The sequence below is a fragment of the Diabrotica undecimpunctata genome, chromosome 8 (assembly GCF_040954645.1).
Source record: "Diabrotica undecimpunctata isolate CICGRU chromosome 8, icDiaUnde3, whole genome shotgun sequence".
In the NCBI taxonomy this organism is placed as follows: Eukaryota; Metazoa; Arthropoda; class Insecta; order Coleoptera; family Chrysomelidae; genus Diabrotica; species Diabrotica undecimpunctata.
In genome coordinates, this window is record NC_092810.1 from 35077574 (window position 1) to 35102259 (window position 24686).

General features: G+C 35.7%; 1 protein-coding gene across 3 annotated transcripts in view; it reads right to left on the reverse strand.

Annotated features, from left to right (window-relative positions):
- Nucleotides 1-363: 363 nt before the first annotated feature.
- Snap25 (Synaptosomal-associated protein 25kDa) overlaps nt 364-24686 on the reverse strand; it is a 137090-nt gene continuing 112767 nt past the window's right edge. For all 3 annotated transcript variants that reach the window (XM_072540071.1, XM_072540070.1, XM_072540069.1), the window contains exons 6-7: nt 20022-20295; nt 364-2460 (exon numbers count right to left, since the gene is read on the reverse strand). In XM_072540071.1, the coding sequence (XP_072396172.1) occupies nt 2398-2460; nt 20022-20295 (337 nt within the window). In that variant the 3' untranslated portion in view covers nt 364-2397. The remainder of the gene's footprint in view (nt 2461-20021; nt 20296-24686) is intronic.

A 24686-nucleotide genomic window follows, 5' to 3' on the forward strand; every position in this document is an offset into this window, starting at 1 on the left:
GTTTCACCAGCTGTTCACATTTGGAAATTGCTCTGCTTAAATTTTAGAATATAAAATTATCTGACATTTGACACATGACAGTTGATATTACTGTATTAATCGCTTTATGCTAAACTGTAATCTTTAGGCTGAAACGACATCATATAATAGTTTTTGTTCGGTATAAGTTGCATGTTATGAAAGAAAAACTACTACCATACATGATTCGGTTAGTAATCTAATTTTTATGGATATACACACTCAAATACTGTGCTTTGGATAGATATGGTTCAAGTTCTACGTTAACGCACTCGGTTCTCGTATGTACCTCGTAACTTTTTAATTCTACAGCTAGAATTAAACCTACCAAATTAAACATCGGTATAAAATTTAAATATTTATTAATAGAAAACAAACAGAACAAAAAAACTAGCGCCATATTTAATTAAAGTAATATTTACAGAATATTCAATCATGCGGCTGTTATACTATTCAACACTGTACCTTTCAACCTGGTCCCTCAACTTTATACTCTTTCTAAATATAAAAATTGAATAGCGTTTGTTCAAGTACTGTCATGGTGACATAACCAATCAATAGTAAGTATTGTTTAATGTAAAAGTACAAACAAAAAATTTGTTGGTATCTAATGTCTCACCGTAACTGTAGTATGCCTAAATTCGTATTTATAAGATCAGTAAAGTTTATAAGCATTGGAATGACATTTAGACGAGTAAAATCTCTTAAAAAATTGTTAACAGAATATTCACGAAGAGAAAGACTTTCACTAACGATGAAAGATTTGTTCATTACGCACAGTCTCGATCTAGCACCCAATGACTAGCATCAGTATCTGTATTTGAAGAATTATATAGCCTGCTATCGCCCTTAAATCGGTAAAGTCAAAGCGGTAAAAAAACCGTATACGATACGCAAAGTGCCTTAATATTGGTGACAACATTGGAAAAAAGCAGATTATATGTGTTAATTTCGTCGTGTGTTACTCAACACGACGTAGAGCGTCTGAATATTAGTTTTACATTTGTTCTCGCAAAAAATTTCGATTTATTGCGATTATCTTTATATCAACAACTTTCTTATAACTTGTTAATTGCCGATTATCCTTCAAGATGGGATCAACATTCCCGTAGTAGATGCCAGTCACGCCACTAGGGGGCATAGCATCAAACAGTCATTGTTACCTGATTTTTCAAGTGCTTTTTCAATGCACACTGGCAGTAAACGTGTTAAGGTTAGTATATTAGTTAAGCTTGTCACGTTGGAGCCGATATTGCTAATATATTAAAAACTATAGAAGAGCTCTGATAACTTTGATTAAAGACACATACTTTTTATGAGCTGTCAACAAAGCCGAACAATTATTTAAGCACAGTTAACAAACGATGAGGAGATTCTGGTTTATAATATCAGTGACATTTTTATTAACCTAACTTTTTTGTCTACTTTATTTATGTATTAATCTCTGACAACAATATTCATCGTTTCTATAGTTTTTTAGTAACAAAATAGTAATACTTTTCATTTTTTATCCAATTTACCAACATAACCTAAAATGTTGTCAATCTCAATAATATTTACCACGAAAATGATGATGACAGCTGTGACAAATAAAGCAAATGAAAGCAGAAAGAAACTGTTATTCAATAAAACTAACAATTTTTGTAGAAGTATTTAAAATCAATTATTTTTCTAACATTTAATTGGTTGTTTTGTTTTAAGATTTTAAGATCAAACATTTATTCTCAGATAACTTTGTGACTGACTTAACAGTTTTCTTTGAGTCCTCTTCCAAAGTCTACTTCACGTAATTTTAATATAAAGCAACTTTTTGTCTGTTTTTCACGGTTTTTCTCATCTATACTTGTGATATTTGAAGCAGTTCTTCTTGTTGTTTATTCATTCCCAGAAATCTACAATTTTCACGCCATATTTGATATTTGACATAAATGAATAGCGCAGTGCGTTTCAATTCAAATACTAACACAAAGACTAATAAATGATTGGCAACACTGCCTATTTTTGGCACCTGTGACGTTATCGCTAATTTATAACAATTAAAGTATTGAAACGATTGTTTTATGATGCAAAATAGAAGTTAATTTTTTTAAAACGTTAAAAGTCTTTGTCAATCGTTCTAAAACTTCATAAAATTGAAAATAATACCGTGAAGGACTAAATTATAGATGTTTTAGAAACTTTTCGTGATTATGTCACCATGACGATTATCCTAGTTTTGTTAATTACGAAACAGCATTTATATATTATATTGAACACTGACTAATTAAGTAGCTAAAAAAGCAATAGATATTTAATTGTTTCAAGTATCCAGTAGGAACGAGTTGGAATCGCAAAAAATGATAGACAGTATAAACTTTTCAGTGTTTTTGTGTGTTGTGTCTACTTGAGAAGGTCATGTGCCCGCTGGTTGGCCACCTCTATCCTCGTCGCGTTGGATTCACCCTGTATGTTTCACAACCACCATAGACATGTTCGCAGTGTACGAGTTGTTGAAAAGAGTGTCGTGGAGTGAACGGAGTAGCAATGTAAAACAAACATTTAGATTAATAAAAAACAAGCAAACAGATGTTTATTAAGAAACAAGCACTTTTGGAAATAGTTGCACTGCACGGTTTAACATTTTTTTTTATTCTATAATGCAATTTTTATTATACTTATTAATTTTGTACGCTACATATTTATCACGCGATATTTTATACATTTTTGGTTGCATTTTTACTTTTTGTACATTGTAGGCAACTTTATGCTGTCAGTGTTTGACAGAAGTCACTGTCTCTGCCATATTAATTTCTATTGTTTTTGTTAACATTATGAGTACAATTTATGTTGATTAAAACCTTATATCCTAGGTCTTGCTTTATCATTTCTATTTAATCAACATAAATGGAGAAGTATCTAAGACCCGAAAGGTTTCTAACTCTTCTAGGTCAGGACACAAATGTTTTTTCTGTGGTGGGCCAATACATTCAAGGAAAAACTGTCCTGCTCGGGAATCCATCTGCAAATCCTGTAATAAAAAGGGACACTTTGCAAAGGTTTGCCGCTCTAAGAGCACTAGTGTATCTGCCAACGTATTTGAAGGCTATGATAACTGCACAGCCTGCATTATTGCTGTTACTCCTGCTTCATTGAAGAAAGCTATAGTGCCTGCATCCATAAAAGGCCTTCGTGCTGATGCCCTTATAGATACTGGTAGCTCTGTCAGTTTTATTAATGAAGACTTTGCTAACCTGTGCAAACTCCCTAGGAAGCCTTGTAGTCAGACTGTTTCTATGGCCTCATTATCACACACCTCTGAAGTTAAAGATGTGACTACTCAAAATATTAAAATTGGTGAACACTCGTACGACAACATTAATTTACTTATAGTTAAAAATCTCTGTGCTGATATTATGAGTGGTCATGATGTTCTATCTAACCACTCAAGTCTAGAGTTTGAATTGGAGGACCTAAAGAAGTATTCAAGGTATGTAGTGTAGTTGAAGCCTCAGTACCTGCAGTTCCTTTATTTTGTAGCCTGACTTCAAATTGTAAACCAATCGCAGTAAAATCGCGCAGTCATAGTGCCGAAGATCAGATTTTCATTAAAAATGAGGGGAAGTAGCTTTTAAATGATGGCAATATTGAAGAAAGTCAGTCCCCTTGGAGAGCGCAAGTGCTTATCAACAAAAACGAAACTCACAAGAAGCGGCTTGTCATTGATTATTCTCAAACAATTAATCGATTCACTCAACTTGATGCCTATCCACTGCCAAATATCGAGGAAATGGTGTCCAATATATCACAATTCCCTGTCTTTAGTGCAATAGATTTCCAAAGTGCATGCCATCAGCTTCCAATACTTCCACATGAAAAGATGTACACAGCTTTTGAAGCCGCTGGGAAACTGTACCAATTTTGTCGCATTCCGTTTGGTGTTACCAATTATGTAGCCAGTTTCCAAAGAACAATCGACTGGCTCATACGCATAGAAAACCTTGAAGGGATATATGCCTACCTTGATGACATAACTGTTTGTGGTAAAACGAAGGTAAAACATGACAAAAATCTTGAGAACTTTCTGAAGACCACAGACAAATATGGCTTGACACTAAACAAAACCAAGAGCAAATTCAATCAAACAGTAATAAACTTACTTGGTTATACTATAGGACAAAACCATGTCATAAAGCCAGATGGTAGCAGACTACAGCCCTTATTAAAAAAGCCTCCACCGAATGACACTGCATCTATCAGAAGGGTATTAGGCATGTGTGCTCATTATTCAAAATGGATTCCCAATTTTTCCGAAAGGACCCACACATTAGCTCATGTCAACAATTTTCCATTGAACGAAGATGCTTTATTTTGTTTTGAAAATCTGAAATCTATAGTTGCAAAGTCATCTGTTTACGCTATCAACGAAAATATGCCATTTCTTGTTAAAACTGATGCCTCTGAACACTCAATTGCTGCTACCTTAAGTCAGGATTCCAGACCCGTTGCTTTCTTTTCAAGATCACTTAACTCTTGTGAGCTGAACCATTCTGCTGTGGAGAAAGAAGCATACGCTATTTGTTGAATATCTAAGGAAGTGGTGCCATTTTCTTATAGGAAAGCCTTTCACAATCATTACTGATCAAAAGTCTGTAACATTTATGTTCAACACGAAGCATTTCAGCAAGATTAAAAATGAGAAAATACAAAGATGGCGACTGGAATTGGCACCTTATAAATATGACATTGTGTATCGACCAGGAAAAGACAACCAAGCAGCGGATGTTTTATCGCGCATCTGCTCTTGTGCTACTACCACGGCGGCAGGTGCATCAAAACTCAAGTCACTTCATACTGCACTGTGTCATCCAGGGGTGTATGTTTCATTGGATAAAATCAAAGAATTTGCCTTTCTCTCTCAATGAAGTCAAGACTATGACTCGTGACTGTGGGGTATGTGACAAAATCAAGCCGAGGTACTTTAAGAATGAGGGGCTTTTTCCAAAGCTTATAAAAGCCACATCTCCCTTTGAACGCCTCTGAGTATTCCAGATTCCCATTTGCTTTCCCATGCAGTGACATTAGTGCCAAAACAGTAATCAAGAATTTTAATAACTTATTCATGATATTTGGAATGCCTGCATACATTCTTTCGGATAGAGGGACTCAATTTCTATCAGCTGAAGTCAAAGAGTTTCTCAACTCCAGAGGAATCGCAACTAGTAGAACTACTGCTTATAATCCTCAAGGAAATGATCAAGTGGAGAAGTTGAGAATCACATGAAGCACCTATTAAGACTTGGGAACAATACCTACCTCTCGTGCTGCATTCCATTCGTTCACTGTTGTGTACCGGAACTAACTGTACGCCGCATAAAAGGATGTTCGTGCACACACGTCTATCTCCAAATGGGAATACAATACCGTCATGGCTAGCAGAATCTGGGCATGTCTTGATGAAAAGGTTTGATCGGAAAAACAAGTACCAGCCTATCGTAAAGGAAGTGGAGGTAATAGAGGCAAATCCTGAATAATCTTTTGTTAAACTGAAAGACAGACGGGAGACCACAGTGTCTAATCGTCATCTGGCTCCGATTGGACGAGGTGAAGCGAAATGCTAGTTATACCAGGTCAAGAACCAGTGTTCGAAGAAGACCCACATAAGTTACATTCGAGCCTTAATGATTCCTCATCCAATACAACCATGCAAAACATGCAGCCCCTGGCAGATACATCTACATCTCCCCTCCACCGGATTCATTATTTCTTGAAGAACCCCCAATGAGTTCTGACAAGAGCTTATCGCCTCTTTCAGCAGTACCTAGACGAACTGAAAGAATTCGTCATTTACCACAGAATTTGGAAGATTATAGTGTGGGAGAATGATGTGATATTAACCTCCTTGGTATTGCTTTGGCTGTAGACTTTAAATATTGTAGGCAACTTTATGCTGTCAGTGTTTGGCAGAAGTCACTGTCTCTGCCATATTAATTTCTATTGTTTTTGTTAACATTATATGTACAATTTATGTTGATTAAAACCTTATGTCCTGGGTTTTGCTTTATCATTTCAGCCTCCAAAATAACACCTAAATTATCATTGACATGTTTGAGTGTGAGATCAGGATTACATAGTCTACATATAGTAATTAAAATAATTTTATATTTTATCAGTTGGCTTTTGCTATATTAGTGATAACTTGTACTTTTGGTCAATGTTCAGTTTACCGTAGAATTTTTTAAAATGTGATCACCATAATTGTGACTGCCCATGTAAGTTATCACATGTCAGAAGTCACTTTAACATTTTTGTTAAGACCAGGAGCTATACTGCGTCCTTCATTTGCCCACAATGTAGCTCCGAAATAATTTTTAAATAAAAAAATATTTTTTTTTATCAACCATCAACTTTTTGTTTTTTTCGAAGTTAACTAATTTTTTCCCACTTATTTCAGATGCTCAGAGCGAAAGTACTTGGGCAAGATTTAATAAAAAATGTGCTCGATATCTGTCTCTTATTTGATAAGTTCATATATTCGAGCATTCAACCATATATTATTTTATGCTATACAGGGTGCGGCAGATAAACGACCAATTAGAAGTATTTCGAGAAATAAAGGTAACTCAATCATGAAAATTGGAATGAAGGGGGTTTGAAGAGTGATCTATTTAATGAAAATATTTTCATCTATTTGCTACTTCCGGTTATACCGGAAGTTGCTTATAACTTCGTTTTTTTTAACGGGACATCCTATATATTTTTCAATTTTAGAAATATTCACGTTATTCTGAACTATTTTTGTTAATACTTCCCTATACCTATTGTGAACCGTTTTTGAGTCATAATGGTTTTCATATGAAAATGAAATGAAAATACACTGTTCTACCAGATAAATAAAGTTCAGTATCCTCTAATGTAATTTGAATAAAAGTTTAAATTCCTTATGAACTTATTAACCAGATACAGCATTATCGTTTATAGTGTAAAGTTGCCTTTTTTATTATACAGGGTACTGTCAAAATTGGCATAAAACCGGCATCCTAAATTTTCGCCTAATTCTTTTTTTCAAATGGGACACCCTGTATGTGATTCGTTATTTTAGAAAAGTATGTTTTTCACTATCGATCTGTATTAGTATTCCCTATACCTATTTCTTGCAGTTATCAAATAAATTACACCGATTTACATTAATGCTGTAAGGGAGTTGTACGATGATATGACGAGTGTAATAAAGATTGGACAAAAAGTGACAAAAAAGATAAAAGTGACCAAAGGACTTCGCCAAGGCTGCTGCATTGCACCTACACTCTTTAAGATTTATTTGGAGGGGGTTTTGGATATTTGGAAAAGAAAATGTGAACCTATGGGTGTTAAAATTGGAGACCATACACTGTACAGCTTGCATTTTGCTGATGACCACGTAATACTTGCAGAAGATCAAGATGATATCCACTACATGTTACGAAAAATAGATGAAGAATATACTAAGAGGGGCTTATCAATTAATCCATCAAAAACAGGGTACGTAGTAGTGGGAGGTGAAGGAAAGCACTTAGAACTAGGAAGCAAACAAATTCAAAATACTGATACCTATAAATATCTCGGTGTAAACATTACAAACAATGGTCGGAATACAAAAGAAATAGCTACTAGAATTGGTCAAGGAAATTCAGCAATACGTCAACTGAATAGTATACTTTGGAATAACCACATCACCCGAAACACAAAAATTAGGATATACAAAAGTATCATAGAAAGCATTGCTACATATGGTTCAGAGCTTTGGGCAATAAATAAAAATGACGCATCCAAAATAAAAGCAATGGAAATGAATTATTGGAGAAGATGTTGCCAACTCACTAGAAGAGATAGAGTAAGGAATACTGAAATCAGAGAGCGTATGGGCATAGACATTGACGTCCTGGAAACTATAGAATGCAAAAGGCTGAAATGGTATGGCCATGTAGAAAGGATGAATGATCAACGATGGCCATGTAGAAAGGATGAATGATCAACGATGGCCAAAGAGAATGTTACAGTGGATCCCCACCAACCGCAGGAAAAAAGGGAAGACCAAGAAGATCGTGGAGACAAGAAGTAAAAGGTGCAATGGAAGATAGGGGTCTACAAGTAGATAACTGGAACGATCGCAAGCGTTGGAAGCTAGGTTGCGAGAAACGGCGGCAGCTGTAATAAACTCGTTATATATATATATATATATATATATATATATATATATATATATATATATATATATATACAAGAAATACCCTAATAAACTGTGTTGTTTGTTTTATATATATATACAGTAGACTCCCTCTATAACGAGAACTGAAATGGCAGACTAACTACCTCGTTATAGGCCGATCTCGTTATATCAGACAACAATAATACTGTGCATACATATAAATATGTAGATTTCTAAAATATTAGCTTCCTATAGTGAAGCCATTCGGAGCAATATAAGATTCTAAATATTGTTTGAATGGCGTTTTTGAAAAAAAGTTGTTTACTTTTATTGTCAATGAAATATGTTAAAACAAAAAGAAGTTGTTTACTTGTATTGTCAATGATATACGTTAAAACAAAAAATCTGTACATTTTTTTTTCAACTACATAATGTATAAAGCGTATTTTGAAGGATAACATAAACTAGTGCTTCTGCAATTGTAAAAAGTCTGTCATTCTTGACTTCTTTAAATTGTCCAGTATCATTCTATCATATTTTCTAAAGATGTGAAACATTTGTATTTATTATAAAGAAGTTTATTGCGGGCAGCAGTTAAGATTATTGCCGGCAGTTAAAAAGGGTATTTATTTATAACCACAGCCAGGTCATAAACGTAAAAAACACGTTTTTCGATCTTATTTTCTCTCGTTATAACCAAATTTGCCTCGCTATAGACGATTATATTTTAATAGAAATTTCATGGGACATCTAATGTACCTCGTTATAAGCGAAATCTCGTAATAACCGTGTTCGTTATAGAGGGAGTATACTGTATATATATCAAATAAATTACCTTTATACATTTTTGTCACAAAAAAATTCGTAGACTATGTTGTGTTAATTTACAACTTTCATATTGTTAAACAAGTTAAACATCGAACAATTAAAAAGATGCTAGAAAAGAAAATAGGCACTAGCTTATTATTGCAATAAATGTTCAAAATGTTACTCATCAACATCCAATCATTTATGAACTTTTTAATCAGATTTTCATTAGTAGCTTTTGATGGTCTTCTTTTTCTCATGGCGCCGTAACCAAATTGGTTGGAATTCTCAACATTCGTCTGTGTATATACATCTCAAAGGCATCTATTCTTTTTTCTATTTCAGAGTCCATTGTCCAACTTTCACAACCATACAGTAAGACAGAAAAAACGTAACATCTGATCATTCGGATTCAAAGCTGCAGACTAAGGTCTGATCTTGTAAAAAATGTTTTCATGCACATGAATGCTTTCCTTGCTTGTTCGATTCTTGATAGGATTTCTTTTTTTGGATTACACTGACTATTGATATTTGCTCCCAAATATTTTATGGAATTTACCTGTTCTATTATTTGACCCTTGGCATACACATGTACGTTTATTGTTGTCTTTGAAAATACTAAAGTTTTAGTTTTGGAAACGTTTAGATGTAAACCGAACATTTCGCTGTGCTGAACTACCGCATTTATTATATTTTGTAGTTCTTGTGCGTTGCTTGCTATTAAGACGGTATCATCAGCTTATCTGATGTTGTCTATGCTAATTCCGTTAATCTTAATTCCGCCTTGGACCTCGTCTAATGCTTCTCTGAATATAGACTCTGAATACAAATTAAACAGTAGTGGTGATAAGACGCAACCCTGTCTCACTCCTCGTCGGATTTGTATATCTTCAGATGTTGTGTGCTCTATTTCAATTGTTGCCGTTTGGTGCCAGTATAGTACTGAGATAATTCGCAAGTCTTGTTCGTCAACTCCAGTTGTTCTCAGAATTTCGATCATCTTTTGATGGCTAACGCAGTCAAATGCTTTGCGATAGTCAATAAAACATGCATATACATCTACATTCATGTCTCTGCATCGTTGCGTTAACACATTTAAAGCAAAAAGAGCCTCTCGTGTTCCCAATCCGTTTCGAAATCCGAATTGAGTGTCACTCATCTGGAACTCGCACTTCTTGTAAATTCGTGTATGGATAATTTTGAGAAAAGTTTTAAGGACATGAGACATTAAGCTTAATACTCGATAATTATCGCATTATGAGGAATTCGATTTTTTTTGTAATGCTACGAATGTTGATTTTAGCCAGTATGTTGGTATTTTACTTGTGTCATATATCCTATTGAATAGTGCTGTTATTAAGTCTAGGCTTTTACTTTCGTTATCTGCAATTAGTTTTAGTATTTCGACATTGATGTTGTCTGGACCGGCTTTTCCCTGTTTCTGAGATTTTACTGCGTGGATCACTTCTTCTTTGGTTATTTCTGGACCTTTTTCATTTATTCGATTATCTGTGGATGGTGGAGAACAAGGTCTATCGTCGTCAAAAAGAGTTTGTATGTATTCTTTTAGCAGTAGTAGCTTTTGATATTGATTCTTTATCATTTCGTTAAGAACTTTATTTATTATAACTTCCTCAGGTTAAGAGAACACCTTACTTTTAACATATCTAAAAATATAGTCATCGATCGGTGAGAACGGGATCTTGGCGACCACAGAAAAGGATCTTTCTATCTAAAAGGCTATCCGTCTATAGCTAAATATTTCATCAAGCAATTTGCCGACTCCTTAATATTGTGAGCCGGTGCTCCATCTTGTTGAAACCAAGCACCGTTAGCCTTATTATTATGTAAAGCGTGCAGTGCTGGTACAATTACTTGCCGTAAAATGTTGGAGTAACGCTCTCCGTTTAAATTTTCGTCATAAATCATAAGAGCGACTATGACCGAATTAAGCGACGTGAAATTTACTATCCCACGTGAGCTGAGGATTTTCGTCACTCCATAAGTGACTGTTATGGCGGTTAAACATACCATTTTTTATAAACTTCGACTCACTACACCAAATATATTTTTTTGTTTTTTGTAAAATCTTGATCTTGGCATTTCATTAAAACCCATTCACAAAATTCTACACGTCTTACATAATCTCCAGGATGTAAATATTGAGCTAGTGTACACGAATAAATGGTCCAATAAATTTTAAAATTCTGTGAATTGTTCGATGTGAGTCGATCCCTGTAACAATTGCTCACATTACCGTAAGGATGAATTTGGATTAACTGCAAAATATCCCAGGATATCTATTTGTAAGTTTTTATTACCGACTTTATAAACTGACCAAACTGGAAACAATTGTTCAACAAACGTTTTTTTATGATTTGGTTGAGGCTTCTCAGGATATCTCTCAGCAAAAACACGGCCAGTTCTGGATACTAAAAATTAATATTATAACTGACATCCAATGGAAAACAACAAGGTTACTATTAAACATTAACAATAACTGATATTTTTGTCAGAATATTCCATAGGCTACTTGATAAATAAATTTTTTGCGACAAAAATGTTTAAAGACAAAAATGTATAAAGTTGATTTATGTATTTGAAAACTGCAAGGGATAGGTATATGGAATACTAATACAGATCGATAGTGAAAAACATATTTTTCCAAAATAATGAATCACATACAGGGTGTCGCATTTGAAAAAAAGGAATTAGGCAAAAATTTAGATGCCTGTTTCATGATAATTTTGACAACACCCTGTATAATGAAAAGGGCAACTTTATACTGTGATAATGCTGTATCTACTGTCTGTGTCAAGTTAAGAATTCATAAAGGAGCCTTATGGGAAGCGGTGATGCCAGAACTACCGATAGACTGAGATAGGCGAGAGTAGTGGAGTTGCAGCGAAAAAGCAGGGCCGAACTGCATGTTATATTGCACATTAGACGTTTTTTCACTTAGGTAACTTTAAATTTTTTTTGTTTTTTTGAAAAATAAAAATTAAAGACATGTCTTTTTCTCACAACAGTTATTTATTAAATTTCGGCTTAGGTCATCATCAGACTCTTAAAAATATTCTTAATTGTTTAATGAACAAATTGAGTGAGTATTGTGGTAGATATTATTAGTGTCAGTAAAAAACATAAAAAAACAATAAAAACTTCTGTATATTTTAAAAAAAATACAACAGAACCATAGAAATGTAACAAATTATTTGGTTTTTTAGTTTGACATTTATATATTTACAATATTACAATTATCAAAAACTATGTACATTCTTCGTCCATATCCAAATCGGAATTGTCACTACTATCATATAAATCTATAACTATGGGAGTTACGTCTTCCATTAGACCGTCCACTTCCCAAAATTTTTTCTCCAGAGTCATTACATGTTGAATATAGTTTTTCCAGTTATCAGACGTAACATTTGAAAACGCTTTTTTTATGAGGTCCTCCATATCCTTCGCTTTGAAGGTGCTGTTATTTACGGCCACATGCCTTTTTACTTGGCTCCATACCATTTCAATTGGATTTAATTCGCAATGGTATGGAGGCAAACGAAGCACTTTGACATTATTTTGTTGTTTACAAAGTTCTTCAATTTTGTAATTATCAAAATTTTGTTTAAATTGCGCGACTACCTCCAAAAGCTCGCACTTCAGATAATTTTCTTCAAAAAATATGTCTTTTTGTCTTAACCAGTCCATAATGTTATTCTTATTCCACGATTGGTTAGGCAACAACTCGGTTTTTACACTATGATATGGAGCATTGTCCATAACAATAACCGTTTTTCGAACTAAGTTGGGCAACAGTTTGTTTTCAAACCAGTTCTCAAAACACGGACCGTCCATTTCGTCGTGATAATCAGCGCTGTTTTTTTTTGCAAGGAAAAACATTTCAGCACCGTTTACAAAACCATTTTCACTTCCGGCATGGACAAGGATGAAACGTGGTCCACGCTGAGTGGGATGCTTTAGTCCAGTACTTAGCCCTTTTATGAACGCATCTCTTGCCGAGGTGACGGTTTTGTCTTTCCATTCTCTGGAAACCGAGTGCCCCACATTGACCCATGACTCATCCAAATACACAATGTCATAGCCCTCAGCCCGATATTGTTTAATGGCCCTTAAATATCCATGCCTCCATGCAATTATATCAGGACGTTCTATTAGCACGGCACTTTTATCACGTTTTGCATAAACAAAGTTCATGTCTTTTAACAACCTGTACATTGTACTGCGGGTAAAATTTGGCAAGTTTTCGTCTTGGTTCACTTTTGGCAGAAGACGATTCAAAGTAGGAGGAATGTTTTCAAAAAAAAAACTATGCACTGTTCGACGAACGCCGATACGAACACCTTCATCGTAAGTATAGTCTCTGGAGTTGTTTCGGCAACGGGTTCTTTTTCTGTTTGTTTTTACCTCAGAAAGCTCACCTTCTTTGTCTTCCTGTACGATTTTTTGAATCGTACGAACTGACACTCCTGTCATCGCGGATACTTTGTCGAATACAATACGTTGACTTTCATCTCGAAGCAAATTAATGTGGTATCTCACTACGTTTAAGATCACTTTTTTAGCACTCAGATGTAAAATTTGACCACTTTTAAACGGCAAAACTGGATCCATTTTAACAATATAATTTTTTACACTTGAGATTTGAGTGCGCGATGGTTATGCCTTAACCCTTGTCCGGGCAGAAGAATTTAAAAACGTAATCGGGCAGTTTGGGCTTATGTATACAGACAAACATATAATCTCCACTTCACCTAATTACACTATTTTGAAAAACATACCGCTCATTTATCTATAACTCATAAATCTGTCTGCTTTCCAAATGTGCTTTCCAAATGACACTATTGTTTGGAATGACTAAGTACATAAAGAGAATTAGAAAACTATTAATAGTCAATTATAAAGTAATCAATATTGTTTACTGTTAGGGCCTGTTAGCCCGGCTTGCCCGATAATGGAAGTTTAAGCACAATATCTTAATTATTATTGCTTTCTATTTATTAACTATTGTGAAAGTAATATTTTATAAATAATTTTGAGAGTTGACACCTAAGCTGTCAGAATTACCTGTGCCATAATAATTAACCAATTGCGTAAAACCTAATATTTTAACCACTAATAAAGACATTTTTCTAATAATCTTTAAAATCACTTCCCTGAAAATGTAACCATATTTATAAGTAATTGTAGTCGTTAAGCTTATTAAATAGATACGTACCTATCTTTTTAAAATAAATTTGATTAACATTGGAAAATATAAATAAAAATTTGAATATAAATAAAGAATGGGTTATTTCGGCCGGCCCTGCATAGTCCCGTGAACTATTGGCAACATACGCCCGTAAGAAATGCACTGGCCTATCTGTTCAGTTGTGAATTCTTAACTTGAAACAGTCTATAGTTAATAAGTTCATAAGGAATTTTTTTTCAAATTACGTTTGAGGATATTGAACTTTATATACATGGTAGAAAAGTGTAATTTTCATATAAAAACCATTATAACTCAAAAACGGTTTACAATAGGTATACGGAAGTATTAACAAAAAATGTTCAGAATAACGTGAATATTTCTAAAATTAAAAAATATACAGGGTTTCCCATTAAAAAAACGAAGTTCCAAGCAACTTTCGGTATAACCGGATGTAGCAAATAGATGAAAATATTTTCATTAAATAGATCACTCTTCAAAACCCCTTGATTCCAATTTTCATGATTCAGTTACCTTTAGTTCTCGAGATATTTCTAATTGGCCGTTTATCTGCCGCACCCTGTATATTTAACTATTGCACTTTATTTATTATTTATTTCAAAAATCGTTTAAAATCCTATTAAAATAAATCATGTAATAGACAATTTTTGTTCGTGTGCAACTATTTCACGTGTTATTAATGATTTCAGAGAACATAAAAGACACTACGTGGCTTCTGATATCATTAATTGGAATTTTATAAGAAAAAATATTGCCTTGAATTTCAACATATTCGACAAGAAACAAAAAGAATGTGTTACAAAGAAATACCAATCTTCTTTTATGTTACTTCAAATATCCAGAACAAAATATCGTACGAATATATTAATTTTCACATACTATTCTTTTCTAATACATTTTTCTGTTACATTACCATCTTTTGTAGCTCGTTTTTAATATTATTTACTCAATATTGGTTTTTTATTTCGATGAATATCTACAGACATATGCATACTCTGTAAAAACAGTTATGCATAAAAACAAAACATGGACACTGACAAAAAAATTAATAAAACAGTGGTGCGATAACGCAGAATCTTTGAAACGAATTGAGGCACATATCCAACATGAATTAGATACTCTCTTCTATCAGATATATAAAGGTCAATAAACTAAGACGGGCAGGACATGTGATACGGAGTAGGGACAGCCGACATATAAACAATGTGTTTTGGAAAATACCAGATAAGAAGGAAGAGCTGTAGGACGGTCTAGAAAGATTCAATCAAAGAGAAACTGGAGAAAATGTGAGAAAATCTCACGGCAAAAGATTCGTTATAACTATCAAAGTATACTAACACACTTACTTTGGAGAGATTATTATAAGAAACGGTATGGAAAGAATGATAGTTAAATGCAATGTAGCTGAGCAAAGATCGTGATGATTACAACAAATAAAAACCATGACTGGTTACTCATTCTCAGAAGTCAGATGTACAAGGAAGATACGAGGTTTGTCTTTTAGTTTTGTATATAGCCGCTTAGAGGGCGCCACCAATAAACCTACAAATGTAACCTCAATCTTTTGTTGACATAAATCGAGAGTTTCATTGCAATATAACAAGTCGTGCAGATACAGTGAATTTTTGAAATTAGCAGGTCGGTCGAAAAATGGAGCTTAGGCGAGAATATTTTCGAGCAATAATTTTTACAATTTTCGGAGAGGATTAACCATCCGCAATGTTTCGTTGAAATGGTTTCTGTGTTTGGTAATGAAGCATCACACCAGTCAACTATTTCCCGCTGGTATTGGCCAGGCCAGGTGCACCCAAAACAGCAGTCACACAGCAAAACATTGATGCGGTTCGTCAGCTAATTAAGGATGACCGGCGTGTAACATACCGGTAGGTAGAGGCATCTTTGGACATTTCAAAGACCTCGATCAAAAAGATTCTACATGAAAAACTGAGTGTTACGAAGTTGGTTTCCCTTTGGATCCCTCATTTGCTCACAGAACAGCAAAAAGCGGTTCGCATCAATTGGTGTCGAAAAACATTGGAAGGGTTCAACAAAGGAAGCTCAAAAAACGATTATAGTATTGTTAATGGCGATGAATCTTGGGTTTACTCCTACCAACCGGAAAATAAACGCCCATTCGCTGTGTGGGTGTTTCACGATGAGGACAAACCAACAAAAGTGAGCCGTTCTTGAAATGTGTCATAGATAATGGTCGCAACTTTTAAGTCAAAATCTGGTCATGTGGCAACTAATGCCATAGAAGATCGAAAAACGGTTACTTCTGATAGGATATACAACCGTTTGTTTACCAGAAGTTATCACGAAACTCCGACAAAGCAACACACAACGGTGAACCGACATCACGACTCAGTGGGCAGAGCTCACACTGCCCAAAAGACAATAGAGTTTTTAGAGCTTCAAAACATCAAATTGTTAAACCATCCACCGTATAGCCCCGACCTAAGTCACAGCGACTTCTGCACGTTCCCAAAAATCAAGAATTCAATGCGTGGGCAGCGATTCCAGTCGCCAGACGAAGCTATCGATCCCTTTAAAACAGCGAATTTGCAGGTGTCACCTGAATACTAGACTAACTGTTTTACCAATTGGTTTGAACGTATGCAAAAGTGTATCGACCTTGGTGGGACCTATTTTGAAAAGCAATAAAGTAGGTACTTTAAGCCTATATATTTTTTGTCTTTATGGCAAACCTAAAAAGACAACCCTCATTGCAAAAGCAATGGACAGCAATACTCAATCAAATGATACAATGTCAATACATTCTTACGAAGGAGAAACGACAGAGGAGGAGGTATCTTTGATCAATAGTACAGATCATATAGATAAAGATAAAGAAGTCTAGTTGTGGCCTTAAACCGAGAAGAGTAGGTTAGGTTAGGATAGGATATACAACCGTTTGTTTACCAGAAGTTATCACGAAACTCCGACAAAGCAACACACAACGGTGAACCGACATCACGACTCAGTGGGCAGAGCTCACACTGCCCAAAAGACAATAGAGTTTTTAGAGCTTCAAAACATCAAATTGTTAAACCATCCACCGTATAGCCCCGACCTAAGTCACAGCGACTTCTGCACGTTCCCAAAAATCAAGAATTCAATGCGTGGGCAGCGATTCCAGTCGCCAGACGAAGCTATCGATCCCTTTAAAACAGCGAATTTGCAGGTGTCACCTGAATACTAGACTAACTGTTTTACCAATTGGTTTGAACGTATGCAAAAGTGTATCGACCTTGGTGGGACCTATTTTGAAAAGCAATAAAGTAGGTACTTTAAGCCTATATATTTTTTGTCTTTATGGCAAACCTAAAAAGACAACCCTCATTGCAGAAGCAATGGACAGCAATACTCAATCAAATGATACAATGTCAATACATTCTTACGAAGGAGAAACGACAGAGGAGGAGGTATCTTTGATCAATAGTACAGATCATATAGATAAAGATAAAGAAGTCTAGTTGTGGCCTTAAACCGAGAAGAGTAGGTTAGGTAGAACGTGTTGAAAGCCGAAAAGATTCCCCCGATCAGAAAGAATCGTTCAGTGTAAGTTACCGAAGTGAGTAAAAGAGAAGGGCAACGAAAACATTGTGGGAGTTGTTTTCTTCTTATCTGGAAGTCGACTGTTCTACACCGGACATTCTGCAGTAAATTTGCTTATTGTATAGCTTACCTAAAGCTAAGATTACTACTATTTCCAGACACTACTACACTGATCACTAATCAATATATTATTGCTACTGGGAACAACAGGCGGTTCATTATTACCTTCGATGGTGACGTGATTTGCGTGGAGGTTGGCGTGGGGGTTAGCGTGCATGTTGGCGTGGGGATTGGCGCGAACATTTCTAATGGCATGAGTTTGACTGGAGGGTGGAGCGTACCATATTTTCTTTATGAGAGATCTCCATGTCGAAGATAACCGGATGATCTCACCTTTTATTGAGACAATTTGGCCTCTTTTCAATTTCTATGGCTTCTCGGATAATTCTTGGTTTATAGAAACGGATAGGAGGTATGATTCTGGAGTTTTCAAAATCAATTTTGTGACCTGTATGAGGATGGTCGGTGAGATCGTTTGCCCGCTACACAAAAAGGATGATCAATTGGATGGTAGAAACTATAGGGGAATAACCCTCCTTAATACAGCATACAAAATATTTTCGAGTATTTTATATTATTATACAATTAAAATCAGAAAACTGCAATATCTGGGACATGTCATGAGGGGCGAACGTTATATCTTGTTGCAATTAATAATGCAAGGAAGAATACACGGCAGAAGGAGTCGCGGAAGAAGACGATCTCCTGGTTAAACAATTTGAGAGCTTGGTTTAACTTCACTTCTGCTGACCTCTTTAGAGCAGCGGTATCGAAAGTGCGAATTGCCATGATGATTGCCAACCTTCTTAGAGGAGATAGCACATGAAGAAGAAGGGCTTCTTTTAGGGCATTTTTCTCGGATTAGCTAATGTTCGGAGTAGGACGCTTTGAGTTTCTAAGAACTCTAGCCATGTCTAGTTATTTCAGTATCTTCGGAAGGTAAGCTGGAAATAGCTTCTTCAATTTGACAGATTACTGTCTCAATTGGAATGTAACTTGGGGTAACAGAAAACTTGTGAACCACTGTAGTGGGTTTGTGTCTAAGGCCTATTGAGTTAAATTCTATATATTATTTCAAATAAACAATTTAAAGTTTTCGTTTCAAAATAAAAATTAAATTATGTCGAAATAAAACAGATGGCAATAAATGAACATTTTCTTTAAATTTCTTGTCATATTGATAGATTGAATCAGTTAAAACATATAACAATATATACTTTTAACAAATGTCTACGGCATTTTTACGTCTGCTTCGTTAACATTGCTATCAATTAGTATTTTTGGTATTATATTGCATGTTTACTCACAAAAGACTAGAATTAGCAGCAGATGTCTTATCATTGTTAAAAATATATTGTTATATGTTAGTATGTTAGATAAAATAAGTGTTCAGTTAAATTTATTTCAAAATAAGCTATTTCAAACGGTGCTTTGTGATATGTGGAATGTTTCCTTGAAAATGCATTAAATGAAGAAATAGTTTTTATTAAATTATGTATATTATTATTAAAAAATTGACTTATTTATATTTCTCATATTTATTAACCAAAAGGCTTGCTTTCTACCAATTCTCCTTCGTCTTTAGATTTTTTGACCGATCATAATAAGTTGGAGAATCTTATAAATAATATTAAAGTGGCTTTTCTGTAGCAGGTGTCCGTTATATGCTATTTTTCTCGATTTGACGCTATCAATCAACTTACTAGCCACGTCTGTAATTTTAAGAACAGCTTCGTTTCTTTGCATGTATTTTGAGTATTCTGTCTACGATGAGTTTGTAAGTGGTAGGGTACTTTTTTGTCCTGGTGTTACGAAATCGGCTCCAAAGATATAAGGATGCGGAAAGCCATCGGATGACTACCACATTACATATCCCTAGTAAAACCATCATGAAGAGTAGAACGTTTAAAGAAGATATGTCATGTGCCTAGGAACTGGCGCGATCGAGTTCCCACGTTTGACGATATACAATCACTGACCGGCCACGGAACTCTTTCGATGCCTATCTCAAGCCCAAATACTTTTGGATTAATTTCTTCATTTAATACTTTAATTTCAAAGCGGATTCAAACACTCCAAATAAAAGTAATTACTCTGTAATAGAAGCAAATGGACACCGAATAACTTACCACCATCCACAGTCAATTTAAAATCTAAAATAAAAGAGCAAACCAACAAAATTACCTTGAGATTGATACGATCGATTTGCCTATTTTGATTTTCCAACTCCGAACCCATGTCGATAGCCATGTTACGCAGATTACCGATCATGGTGTTAACTTGGCCGACGTTTTCTTCCATTTCGTCCTCTCGCGCGTCGTTCGTGATCCTGCCGATGTATCCGCCTTGAGGGCCCATTCCGTTACGATCGTCCATCATTCGTTGTGGCTGGTTGTTAACGACTTTGCCGTCGTCGTTGCCCTTCCACGTTCCTTCGTCTTCTTTGAACGATGAGCCCCTATAACATACGAGATTTAATTGTTTTATGATCAAATATGATTTCCAAATAATAAAAATAACACGATCGAATATGATTTCGATGATTAAGTGGCATTTTACACCATATTGGTCACTTGTTGGTTCTAGCCTGTGCCGGAGAGGGTACATGCAACATTGGACACATAAAAATGACAGTGTACCAGTGAACTCCCAAACTAGACAAGCCTCTGTCGTTTTTTGCTCTCTCTCTCTTAGTCATCACGTAAATATACGACTGCTTCAAGACCATTAAGTACCAGCATATCTCGCACGTGTTATCTCGCACCAGCATATTGCCGAAACGAGGATAGTTACACTGAAGGCATGGCAATATAATTTCCATGACCAGAAATATTGAGTTGTGGATCATATATATATATATATATATATATATATATATATATATATATATATATATATATATATATACCCGGTATTTAGGCGACACACGCCCTTCCGGTACGGATCTATGGAGGAGTACCAACGAGCCGCAAGCCCTTATCTCTTGCCGTACTGCACCATCATAGGCCGATCAGTGTTCACGCCTCTATCTAATTCAAGTTTATTTTATGCATTTTTACAATCCGGCAACATAGTGGCGTAGGGAGATATATTGTGCCATATGTGAAGATAAGGCGAGTCCCTTAAGGCACCCCAAAGAAGACAGCACTCAAGTACGAGACGGGATCGGTGATACAGCATTCAGAGCGAGCGGACATAATACTTATTAGCGTTCATATTATATGTATTGTGTAATCCAAAATAAAGTCAGTTTTGTTTTCGCACGGAGTTTGATTATTCACCAGCGGCACAAGCGAAGTGCATATCAAGCAAACCCATGGTCACCCTTAGTTATTTTATCATTTAACGCTAATATAAATTTCGAAAATATTGTGTTTGCATTTAAAACCGCCCCTTTTTCGCTTTAAATTCTCCATAATTTTATAATGAATTAAACAGTAAACAGAAACAGATTATAAATCGCTTGATATTCGACCCTAACGTTCTCAGAATTATCACATGTGCAGAATAAAGGTACAAAGACTGATAAATAAAAGGGAATGTGAAGTGGATATGCTCACCAAAATATTGTATGTTTATTCTAACAGCTCTAGCCTCCTGGCGCCAAGGATGTTCGTCTCAACTCGTATAATAGGTCTTCACAGATTTTAAACCCACAGTTGTCCAATTATGTAACTGTCTTAAGAACAACGTTCGACAGTCTATAACGCGCTCGGGCCACTATGAATGCACTATTTCGCCCGCTAATTTGATGACACAAATATGAGTTCGGAATTCGGTGAATTTACACTGTTTTAACACAAAAATTTGATGATTCGGCTCGAATAGACCATGGATTTGCTTGATCTTTTTGAATCTTTAGTTAACAGAAATGAGTACTTAGACAATATAAGGCGTTTTCATTATTTACGAAGTTCATTACAGGGCGGTGCGGCGCAGGTAATACGAACATTAGAGTTTACCGCCGAAAATTATGCAGTTGCGTGGAAATTAATTAGGGAAAGGTACGATAATAAGAGATTATTAATTTCCAATCATATTAATGCCTTATTTAATATAGAGCCAATATATAAAGAGTCATCTAATAGATTGCGGCAATTAGTTGACATTTTTTCGAAGCATTTATACGCGTTAACGCAGCTAGGGCTACCTACTGATTCGTGGGACATACTCCTTATTCATATTATTTCTTGTAAGTTCGATACATCGACTTTACGCGCATGGGAGAATAGCAAAACACATAATGAAATTCCTAGTTTTGATGATTTTAAAACGTTTTTAAACATGGGTTTGCTTGATATGCACTTCGCTTGTGCCGCTGGTGAATAATCAAACTCCGTGCGAAAACAAAACTGACTTTATTTTGAATTACACAATACATATAATATGAACGCTAATAAGTATTATGTCCGCTCGCTCTGAATGCTGTATCACCGATCCCGTCTCGTACTTGAGTGCTGTCTTCTTTGGGGTGCCTTAAGGGACTCGCCTTATCTTCACATATGGCACAATATATCTCCCTACGCCACTATGTTGCCGGATTGTAAAAACGCATTAAAATAAACTTGAATTAGATAGAGGCGTGAACATGGCCCCCGCCTTGGCAAACACTGCCAACAAAATCGTCTGCTAATGCTAAATGTTCAAATGTTTAAACTACACTTAGTCCGAAACGGGTAGCGGACACACCTTGGAAAAAGAACGAGTTATGATACCATTGTCTGTCTTTATCCTAAAAACTCTGGCTACACCATCACTGCCGCGTAAAAGTTCGATCACGCGACCTAACTTCCACCTTAATGGAGGTAAATTGTCCTCTTTTATGAGCACTAACGTGTTTTCCGCAACTTCACAGTTAGTAGTAGTCCATTTCGTGCGTTTTTGTAGTTCGGAGATGTATTCTTTGTTCCATCGTTCCCATATATGCTGAGAAAGCTGCTGAATATGCTGGAATTTTGAGAGCCGATTAACTGGAACATGACGCAAATCTGGATCTGGATTGGTAATAAGTGGTCTTCCGATGAGAAAATGTGCAGGGGTTAATGGGGAGAGATCATTTGGATCACAGGATAAAGGATGAATCGGTCGGGAATTTATTATAGCTTCAATCTGCACAAGCAACGAATAAAATTCCTCGAACGTTAAGTGCGCGTTTCCCAAAACCCTATGCAAATGATGCTTAACTGTTCTTACTCCGCTTTCCCACAGTCCGCCAAAATGTGGAGAATAGGGAGGTATGAAGGACCACGAAATATTATTCTTTAGCAAGGATTCCCTTATCGCGGGAGTGTGCTGCTCTAAAAATTTGCTTAACAATTTTAACTCCGAACTAGCTGCTATAAAATTGGTTCCATTGTCGGAGACCATCTTTTGAGGCTTGCCTCTTCGCGCAATAAATCTTTTAAAGGCCAACAGAAATGATTCCTTAGACAGTTCTGTAACTAATTCTAAATGTATGGCCTTCGTACAAAAACAAATAAAAAGACACATGTAACTCTTTATTAGTTTACAACCTCGACCCTTTCTATCGCGAATTAAGAAAGGGCCCGCATAATCTACACCTGTTACAATAAACGGTGGGCCACCTGCGAGACGCTGGGCAGGTAGGTCACCCATTATTGGCTGAATGGATTTAGATTTTAATCTAAAACATTTTACACATTTGTGTACGGTACGTCGCGCTAAATTTCTTCCTGATAACGGCCAGAAAGTTTCTCTTATAGTTGCAAGTAAAAGCTGAGGACCAGCATGCATAAGATCCTTGTGAAAATGATTAAATATTAACGACGTAACTATATGATCTGCCGCTAAAATGATGGGATGTTTTTTGTCATACGTAAACTCGGAATGCTTTAAACGCCCGCCTACTCTCATGATGCCCTGATCATCAAGAAATGGAGATAAATTTATAAGTTTGCTGTTTTTATCTAAAGATCCCTTTTGGTTCAAATGCTTTATTTCATTAGAAAATGACTGTGATTGACACAGTTTTAGAATACGATTAAATGCAGAATGTATTTCATCCAAAGAAAGGGGTTCAGAAGTTCTTTCCTTATTTTTACACATGCGGATGAATCTGAACACATATGCAGCGGTTCTTTTTAAACGTAAAATATTAGAGAAGCGCTCAAATGAAAATACTTCCGTATTCTGTGTTTCATCAAGTTTATTCGTAAAAACCTTTATGTTTTTCCTGGTTTCGCTTGTTTCAGTGGGGACAACTTGTAAATTTGGCCATTTATCTGAATCTTGCATGATCCACTCCGGTCCATGCCACCATAAGTTGCACTCCATTATTTTATCTGGTTCCACGCCTCTGGACACTAGATCTGCAGGATTATCCTTGCCTGGCACATGACGCCACTGCGCAAACGAAGTGGTTTCCTGGATCTCTGCTACGCGGTTACTAACAAACGTCTTCAATGCATTGGCTGCTGTTTTCAACCAACTAAGTACTATCGATGAATCTGTCCAGAGGTAACACGTATCAAATTGCACATTTAATGAATTTTTGACCTTATTGGTCAAACGCGATAAAATTACTGCTCCACAGAGCTCTAAACGCGGCAAGGTAACTGGCTTTAAGGGCGCAACCTTGCTTTTTGCACATAATAAGAATGAATACGACCTGCCTAACGAATCGGTAGATTTAATGAATATGCAAGCACCGTATGCCTTTTCTGAGGAGTCGCAAAATCCATGAAGTTCTAGTTTGACCTTACTAGAACATATAACATGCCGAGGTATTTTTAAATTGTTTAAGCTTCCTAATTTATTCCTAAACTGTAAATAATTATTTGCTAAATGCTCCGGTATGGGATCATCCCATGAAAGACGCTCGAGCCATAG